At 47.3% G+C, this 9,662-nt stretch overlaps 1 protein-coding gene across 1 annotated transcript; it reads left to right on the top strand.

Annotated features, from left to right (window-relative positions):
• The first annotated feature begins 3,883 nt into the window (after positions 1-3,883).
• LOC109372666 (uncharacterized) lies at positions 3,884-9,656 on the top strand. Its single transcript, XM_019626047.1, has 3 exons — positions 3,884-3,915; positions 4,015-4,566; positions 8,428-9,656. Exons 1-3 carry the CDS (start codon positions 3,884-3,886, stop codon positions 8,597-8,599), a joined length of 756 nt encoding a protein of 251 aa, XP_019481592.1. The 3' UTR covers positions 8,600-9,656.
• The last annotated feature ends 6 nt before the right edge of the window (positions 9,657-9,662 follow it).

Genomic DNA, 9,662 nt, shown 5'->3' with positions numbered 1-9,662 from the left:
TGGTTCAATAGCTGCAAATCAATTAATGAGATACACCACATAAACAAAATGAAAAATAAAAATCATATGATCATATCAATAGATGCAGAAAAAGCATTTGACAAAATCCAGTATCCATTTATGATTAAAACTCTCAGCAAAGTGGGAATAGAGGAAACATATCTCAACATAATAAAGGCCATATTTAACAAACCCATAGCTAAGATCATACTCAATAGGGAAATGCTAAAAGCATTCTCCTTAAGATCATGAACAAGACAAGGATGCCCACTTACAACATAGTACTGAAAGTTCTAGCCATAGCAATTAGACAAGAAAAAGAAATAAAAGATATCCAAATTGGGAAGGAAGAAGAAAAACTGCCATTATTTGCAGATAATGTGATACTATATAGAAAGAACCCTAAAGATTTCACCAAAAAACTATGAGAACTGATAAATGAATTTAGAAAAGTAGCTGGATACAAAATTAATATTCAGAAGTTGGTTGCATTTTTATACACCAATAGCAAACTATCAGAAAAATAAATTAAAAAAACAATTCCACTTAAAACTGCATAAAAAAATACTTAGAAATAAATTTAACCAAAGCGGTAAAAGACCTGTACTTGGAAAAGTATAAGACACTGAAAAAAGAAATTGAAGAAGATACAAAGAAATGAAAGCATATACCATGCTCATGGATAGGAAGACTTAACATCATTAAAATGTCCATACAATCCAAAGCCATATGTAGATTCAGTGCAATCCCTATCAAAAAAACAATGGCATTTTTCACAGAACTAGAACAAATAATCCTAACATTTATGTGAAACCATTAAAGACCCCAATTATCCACGCCAATCCTGAGAAAGAAGAACAAGGCTGAAGCTATCATGCTAGCTGATATCAAACTATACTACAAGGCCATAGTAATCAAAACAGCATGGTATGTATAAAAATAGACACATGGATCAATGGAATAGAATCTGTGTGTGTGTGGAAGTATGTAGTATAAAATTAGAATTAATATCCCCCAAGGACAGGAACTGTTTTGCTCACGACTGTATCCCCAGTGCCTAGACCAGTAGGCCATGAGATCAGTCAATAGTGATGAAAGAATGAATGAATGAATGAATGAGTCTCTTCATCAGAAAAGCTTCCTGTGAGGTTCTATGAAATAGCTCCTTTCTACATACACAATATAACATCTGCAGATTCTATGTATATTCAACCAATCACACAAGGAAAACTACACCAACACAAAAGCATTATTTGAAATAACTCTTAAGGAAATTTTCTACACCCCAGGTGTATACACCCTCATTACCCGCTCATGCTTCTGAAGCACTCACACCCAACTATTATTGTCAATGTCACATCAAACTCAAAGGAAGTACCATTTCCAAAGATGACTTGCTTTTCATTTGCCCTCACTGATGCAATAACCAAATGATGTGGTGTAAGAGCTCTGGCCTACCATCCAGACACCATCACTACACGGCACTGGAGGGCTGGGTAACCTCTCAGAGCCCACTGTACTCATTTTGAAACCCAAAGGTTTAGATAGTGTTCTCTTACATCTAAAATTCCTGGATTATGTTAAATGTTTAGCACCTGTAATAAAGTAAAAGCAGGCTGATTGAAGACCACGAGTCAGGAGGATCTGGAACTCATATTTCCAATTCATCAGTAAATTATAATCATTCTAAAAGCTATTCCAGGAATAGCTGATTTCACTTTAGTTCAGATTGTTTCTACTAGTTAACATGGAACATTTTCGTAAATGCACCACACAGTCTTATATATTTAGGATGCTGAATGCTTTCCTAAGATTTTATACTAGCGTCCTATTTAATTTCAACATCCAATTTAAGGAGCAAGTCTTCGCCAGTCAGAAGAAGGTACAAAGGAGATTCAGGTCTGGGGGCCTGAAATAGTAACGTTTGCCAAATGGAAACATTTGCCTTTTCTTAAAAAAAAAAAAAAAAAAGTTTTCTTAAAACTTGTGATGTGCCAGGAGCCTCTCGGCCTGTAGGTATTCACAGGGGACGTCTGGTCACTAAAAACACTCCAGTGACTGTAACTGGTTGGATCGCCGGATTAACAGCCAAGTACTTAAAAGCTAACTGGAGTAAAAGGAATTTGTAAAGGAACTCCAGGGCAATCAAAGGCTAGTCCACAATACAATTCTCTGAATTACTATATTGCCTGCTACTGGAGGTCTGCAGGGGTCAGACTTAAATGGGCTGATAATTAGTCCCCGATTTTGAGCACTTGGTGGTTTTAGGCTTCCCCTAATGATAAGCCTCCAGACGGCCACATTTTCTGTCTTGGATGGCAAAGTGTAGGGGCAAAAAGCTGACCCTCGCTCCCCCACTTCCTAGATTTGTGGCTTTGGGAAAATTACTTGATTTCTGTAAGTCTCCATCTCCCAATTTTTAAAATAGGGTTGTTCTGGAAATTGAGATGATACATGGAAGATGCAAAGCACATTTGAAGCTCTTCAAAAAATGCTGACTGTCATGAAAGTAGAAGTATTCAATTGTCCAAATCCACTTCAGTACTTCTGGAAGGTCTCATTTACTCGTGAGCTAACATTACAATATTTCAATAACAGAACACGGTTAACGTAAAGGAGTCCCAAACAAATCAGCTCAGCCTCTGTAGGTTTGTGTTCAGCGGCTACCGTGTTCCTTCCCAGGATAGCCCCCAGGGAGAGCTCCTGGGGCAGCACGAATGCCTCCTGCACCATTACCCTCGCCTCCATCTCTTCTTGCAAGAGCCTGGGGCGAGGAAGGGTCCAGACCCTCGGAACCGCACCTTATCCTGTCAACCTAGCGGGACCCGGCAGAAAAAGAACGCTTCCCTCTCGGGACAGACAGCTCCGCGCCGGATGTCGCCTAGGCTGAAGCTGCAGTTGCGACAAGGCTGGAGAGAGGCGGGGTGGGAAAAAGACACCGCCGCTCGGCGCCCTCCCTCCGCGCCCTCAGCGCCCCGGGGTTGGAAGATGCAGCCGCGGCCGGGAGCCGGGTAGGCGGGGAGACGGGGAGACGATCCGGAGGGAAAGGAAGTGGCCTGCTCTCCAGCCCCTCGGGCCCAGGCATCCTTCTGGCTGCGCTTGCTGCCGGCTGTACACCGCTCTGCGAGAAATGACGACTCCCTAGCTCGGTCCCTCTCTACACTGGCAGATGCGGGCGCGAATGGATGAGCCCGCGATCTGCCGGGGACCATCGCGCTGCAGCGCCCACCCGCGCGGCGTGGAGGGACCCGTAGTGGCGCCCGGCACAGATGGCGCTCGCCGCGAGACGGATGCTCCAGAGCCGGCAGCCACCCCCGGCTCAACACAACCTCCTCGGACAAAGCTGTTGCCAGAGCCCCCGTTGGGAGCCTGGTCAAGGAAGGGGCTCTTCTGAGCCGGCCCAAGCCCGGGCGTGCCAGCCCCAACGCGTCCCAGACCCCAGGAGCTGGGCGGGGCGCCAGGACCCCGGGGCCCGCACCTGTAGGGCCACAAAGCCCCCGGGAAGCCCCCACCCTGCTGCCTTCGGGGGTCTCTCCCGTGACTCCCCGACTCCCCGAGGGTTCTCCAGGTCGGCGAGAGCGGAGCTCGGCTCGCCCCTGAGCTCCCACGATCGCGCAGGTGCACAGCCGAACAAAGCCCACGCCCAGATGTGTCCGCGAGGACCGGCACGCGCACACGCCCAAGCGCGCCCGCCCGGCCCCTGCGCTCCTCGCCGGGCCAGCACTGGGGCGTGACCCCCGGCGCCGGGTGTCCGCGCCCGGAAAGCCCAGTGCCGGGCCCAGCAGGCTCTCCAGGCCCAGCTCTCCACCGAGAGGCCGCCAGGCAGGCTTTCCGGAACGCGTGGGGCGCGGAGGCATAAGTTGGCCACAAACCCGGGGAGGTGATGGGCGTCCGCCCGCGCCAGTCCGGGCTGCGGTACTTCAGCTGTGCCCTCGCGCGGGCGTCCGCGGCGAGGTCGGGGGCCTGAGAAGAAGCAAGGAGTTGGCGAAAAGACTCGCCCTGCGTCTGGGAGAGCCGACGCGGCGCGGCCAGCCGAGAGAGCGCTCCGCTGAACCCCCGGGCCGGTGTCCTAGTGACAACGCAGCAGCCCCCGGCGCCCTCCTCCGCTCCAGTCGTCGCCCCCGTGCAGGACGAGTGTCACCGCCAGACGCGCACCGAGCTACTCACGTTCTTCCGCGGTGCCCACCGCTCAGCCCCGGCGCGGCGGCCCGGGAGCCGGGGCGCAGATGTTGTCCGTTCGCAACGAAGCTGTCGCCTCTGGCAGCCCCGCGCCGTCCCTGCACCCGCGCTTTTGAGGCTCCGACTGCGGCGCGCGTCAGCCGGCGACCTAGACCAAGCAGGGCCGGCCCCCAGCCGGCGCGCCCCCGCCCCCAGTCTGCCCTCCCTCCTCCGGGATCCCACACTCCCCGCCTCCCCCACCCCTTCCCCTCTTGGCCGGCCCCTCCCACCCTTGCTCTGCGGCGGCAGCGAATGGGCTCCGGCCGCCCTCGCCTTATGGGGCTGGGTGGCCCCCTCACCTGAGCGGCCGCGCCACCACCAAGCAACGTCAGCCTGCAAGAGTGTGAGGTGGTGGTTTGTCGCGGGGAGGGGGCGCGGAGGACGGAGGGCAGGAGGGTTCCGGGGACGAGGGTGGTTGGGATTTGGCTACAAAAGATGTTCCAGAAAATGGGTGGTTTTTAAATGCCACTCTCATGCGTTTAGGTTTCTGTGCAACGTCTGTGGTTTTCTTTTAAAACATTTAATTTTTTAAAAATTCGCCAGGTGGGATGGTTGAGATGGATGTCTTTTTGTTTTTCTTTCTTTCTTTTTCTTTCTTTATTTTTGCACGCGTTCTCTCCAAACAGCCGCCTGAAAGGTAGCCATCAGAATAAGGTAGATGCTGTCTGTTCCTGCTAGGAATTAGTCCCAGAGAACAGGATAGTTCAAATTTGCTTATTTTCCGATTTGGGAGCATTATGGAGAATGAATTGCAATGTAAAACGAGAGTTAAGATTTTCTAAATGTGTAGTGTTTTAGCAAGCACGCTGCGGGCTACATAGTTCAGCCGTCAGAGTCCTCTCTTCACTGCATCCTAGATGGTGTCCAAGATCCATAGCAGGGCACGTATGGTCCCAGTAATCAAATCCAGTCTGTAGCCTGATCACTAGAGGTGCCTGCCTTCTAAGTACCCGGTATCACCGACCTGACCATTTGCTGCAGGCTCCAGCTCTCACTCAGCTCAGCCTTGTTTCCTTCAGTTCTCTAGTTTAATTCAAGAAAACATTTGTGGAGCTCTTCGTCCACTCTCCCCACCTCCAGGCTCCAGGCTCCAGGCCTCAGCACTAGGGCGGGGATTCAAGAATTAAAAAGCACAAGGTCATCGTCCAAGACCCTGACAACTCTGCTCTAATCGAACTTCAGTTTGAACTTGCCACTTCAACCCACGGCATCATGCATACAAGTGAGCAGCCTTCTTTTTCTCCTGCTGCTGCCATCCTCTCCTCCCACCACCAATGTGCCCCAGCCACGTATGACCTCCTGTTCCTGAAACCACAGTTCCTGAAACAGTATTATGATCTCCAGCTACCGGGTCTTTGCACAGTTTTTCCTCAATCCCATCAGTTTTCTAATCCTGAGTACCCCTGCCACCTTTCATCTCTTAATTGTACACTCTGGATACCTTTCACCTCTTAATTAATTGTCCAAATTTCATTCTGAATTACCTTTCTAAAAAAAAAAAAAAGTGTGGGCTGGTTCTCTGTTGCCTATAAAATAAATTCCAGATCTCCTGACATATTCCTTCACAATATGCCCCTAACTTAACTCTCCATCTTCCACAGAAAACAATTCTCATAACACTAAACCCCTGTGTGTGAGATTCCTCCTATCTAGAATAACCCTCCATCTTTTGTCATCTGGCAAAACTCTTGTTCATCCTTCAAAGCCTTGCTCAGTTGTTACCTCCTCTGCAAAGTATTTCCTGAGTCTCTATTATTGTAATAGTACTTGTCACATTTTAATTATGTTTGCATGTCTGACTCCACAAAATTTCACTTCTTTGAAGACAATTTGTCTTATTTTTGTGTGACCGCATTTCCCACCAACACAAATGGAGCCACCGATAAGTATAATTATTCACCTCTCACTGCTTCATCAATTCCACCTGTGTAAAAAAAGTTCAGGCCCCTCAATTCTCTCCTCATCCCAGTATTGCCTGGGGTTGTCCTGCATGTTCTTCTGCTCTGTGCTCTGCACCCAAGCATTCCCCTTCACCCAGCCACTGTGAGACTGATTTCCTGTTGACATCCCTTCCCAGGACACCCCACATAAGAAACCTGTGAGGTGGGAAAACGGCACCCTGCGCTCTTCAGTACTTGTCCTAGTTCTGTGCAACGATTTGTGCCCTGGACACTGAAGCAGCACTGCTTGTGTCCCCCAGTGTTAGAACCTTGTAAAGACCATCCTTAAACAACAACTCCAACTTCTGCTGGAACGAGTCTTTCCTTCAGGCCTCAGCCCTGGAGCATGGAGCCTGGTGAGGTTCAGGTCAGTCCTGTGCCTTGCAGACTGCGTAGAATGCAGAGGCACTAAGGCGTTGTTGAAGAAATGCAGACCTGAAGGAACCTCAGTCAAGACAACTTCTCTAGGTATAGCTTTCCTTATCTCTACAGGTAGACTAGCAATACTTCACAGAGTTATTGTCAGGGTCCATTTAAAACACTGAACAGAGAGGACATAATAGGTACTCAGCAAATTCTGGTTTGAAAAGCAATTGTTTAATCCGATGTTTGTCAAATGAATATATACTTCAATAAAAAGAACAAAGACAGAAGAGGAAAAAGGCTCTGGAGGAAATGGGACCACAGTGACAGTGCCAAAAAAAATTTAAATAATTTTGATACTATGCAATACTTGTAATAATATAAAGTTATTATATAGTTCTAATTGCATTGTAGCTCTACATTGCTGGGAATTAGTTTTCTGAAAGAATGAGTGACAGGAAGAACCAAACAGCTGCTGCATGAGGAGCTGAAAAGAACAGAGCAGGAGGGGGAAGGAGACCGATCTGGGAAAGGATCAGAAAGATGCCTGCAAGGGCCAAAGGACGATCCACTTGATTTGCTTGGTGAGGCATGAGGCATTCTGATTTGACTGCATATTGCTAGCAATATGTACAACATATCTCCTTACTGTAACTGCCACCTCATTTCGTCCCTAAGCCTTAGCCGGTACTCTATCCCAAGCTTCACTCCATCCTCAAACCCAGATTAGGGCTGAGAATAACATTAGTCTGTTTTCCCCATCACTTGATAATAATAGAATTTTCCATGTGCCCAGCACTCTTGCAAGCACTTTACATTTATTAGCTCATTTAATCCCATGGCAATCCTATGAAGTGTATACTAGTATCATCTCCATTTTAGAAAACAAGGAAAGAGAGGTTAAGTAACTTGCAGAGGTCATACAAGCTAGTGGCAGGGCTGGGATTCAAGCCTGGGCAATCTGGCTCCAGAGCCCACATGCTGCTTTTCAGTGACAGTGTGCTCAGTATGTGTGTTTTGATGGATGTATCAGAATGTCATCAGAAAGTCATGGAGCCCTCCACTGGTACCTGCAATGAATATGTTTGTAGCCTTTCTCCTTTCCTCTTTTGCGGTCTTCTTTCTTTCTCAGAATTCTCCCTCTCCCCTCTTCTTCTTTCACTATTTTCTTCCCTCACCTTATTGTCCATTCTAGTTTTCTTAATCTTCATCCATGGTTCAGGCTGCCCAAGAGAGGCAGTGCTATTGGCCTTGTCCTAAAACCAACATCAAATTCTCCAAAACCCAACATGGACTCAGCCACGCTAATGCCTGTGTGTGTCCAGGAACAAGTTATTTCCTCTCTCAGTCTGTGTCCACACTGTACAGTGGAGGAGCTGGGGTAGGTGAGCATGAGAATTATTTTTTAGCTATGTCATTTTATGATTCTGATGGTGACCAAGAGCATTTCTTTGACTGCTGTAGTAAAACTCAGAGGAAAGCTGGCTGAACTCTAGATATTAAAGAGTGGAGCACTAAAAAAAAGCTTCCATAATAGTATAACAAGGTTGCTTGCTACAAGAGTGGCTTACATCAGTGTCACTGTTGTCTTAAGATCACATTCCATGGCTGGGCAACATGAACTATCTGGCAGGGATGTGGTGAAGTTAGTAATTTTTAAATCTCTTCTATTTGAAAGGATATTATAACTCAATATTGCCTAAAAGCATAATTGTTATCATGGGCAGCTCCCAAGATGGCTGCCAGTGATCCCCTCCTCCTGGTATCCATGCCCTTGTGTAATCCTCTCCCCATGAGTGTAGACCAGAGCTAGTGACTCACTTTTAATGATCATAATATGGCAAAAAACGTGGGATGTCACTTTTGATATTGTTACAAAAAGACTCTGGCTTCTTCTGTCTTGCAGCCTTGCTCTTTCGCTTGCTTTCCCTGAGGGAAATCAGCTGCCATGTTGTGAGCTGCGTATGGAGAGGCCCACATGTCATGGAACTGAGAGATGCCTGGGGACAATGCCTGTGAAGAAAGAGTTCCTCAGTTCAACAGCCCATGAGGAGCCCAACCCTGCCTCAGCCAGCTGAGTGAACTGGGAAGCAGACTGCCTCTCAGTCAAGCCTCCAGTCGAGACTGACTCCTTACTGAAGCCTTGTGAAAGACCCTGTGCCAGAGCACCCAGCTCATCTGCACCTGGTTTCCCAACCCACAGAATCTGGGAGATAATAAATATTTCTCATTTTAAGCTGCCCAATTCATCACTGATGCAGTTATATAAGCACATTTCAGAACTCTGAATTTGCATCTCACCACACAAATCGTATCTATTTTCTGGATGGGAAAGGAGCAAGTGGATTAAATGGTAGTTGTCATAAGATGCAGATATAGTGCTGGATAAAGAAGAAATTGTGGAGAACAGATGAGACATCAGTATGGCTTGGTCAAGGCTAACCTCAGCAGCTCCTGGTTCCACACCCCTACAGCCCAGCCCGGGGATGGCCATTCAGCGTGCCCACCTAGCACAGCTTCTTTCTCCTCTTGGATGCCAGCCACAGGCTTAACTAGACCACATCTCCTGAAGCTTCACAGTGGGTGATTATTACCCACCATGGATAATAATAGGATGTGCATTTTACAGATAATATACTAAATAACAGGATGTGTAGTTTCATACATCACCTGACCCAGTGACCAGTGGAAAGTCTCCACAGATGCAAAATATTTATTTTTCTCTCATGCCTTCCCTCACCATCTGCCAAATAACCACAGAATTCTGTGTGCTTATCTGGTGCCACTAGGGCATTTGTGAAACAGAAACCAAAAATTTGCAGCCCATTTCTTGCCTGATGCTTAGCAACACAGTATCCCTACACCTACCTAAAGAGTGTAATACTCAAGCAATTGGAGGAAAATGTGGCCTGTGGTTGCCATATGTGGATTTCTGCTCTCAAAGCTGTGAGTCACAAGCATTTCCTGCCCACCCCCATACTTGGGGAACCAAGCTGGAAAAAGGAGGAACATTTTCAGTGATAATAAGCATGTTCCTTGTAGCCAACTCTTCCATCTGTTCCTACAGTTTCTATCTATAAGAATATATTGAGTTGTTGGAAAAGTCATGATGCATTTTTGCAACAAAAAACCCCAGAAAAA

Source organism: Hipposideros armiger, unplaced genomic scaffold (genome assembly GCF_001890085.2).
Source record: "Hipposideros armiger isolate ML-2016 unplaced genomic scaffold, ASM189008v1 scaffold_655, whole genome shotgun sequence".
In the NCBI taxonomy this organism is placed as follows: Eukaryota; Metazoa; Chordata; class Mammalia; order Chiroptera; family Hipposideridae; genus Hipposideros; species Hipposideros armiger.
The sequence above is the reverse complement of the archived record's forward strand: the minus strand, read 5'-3'. Positions and strand labels throughout refer to the sequence as shown.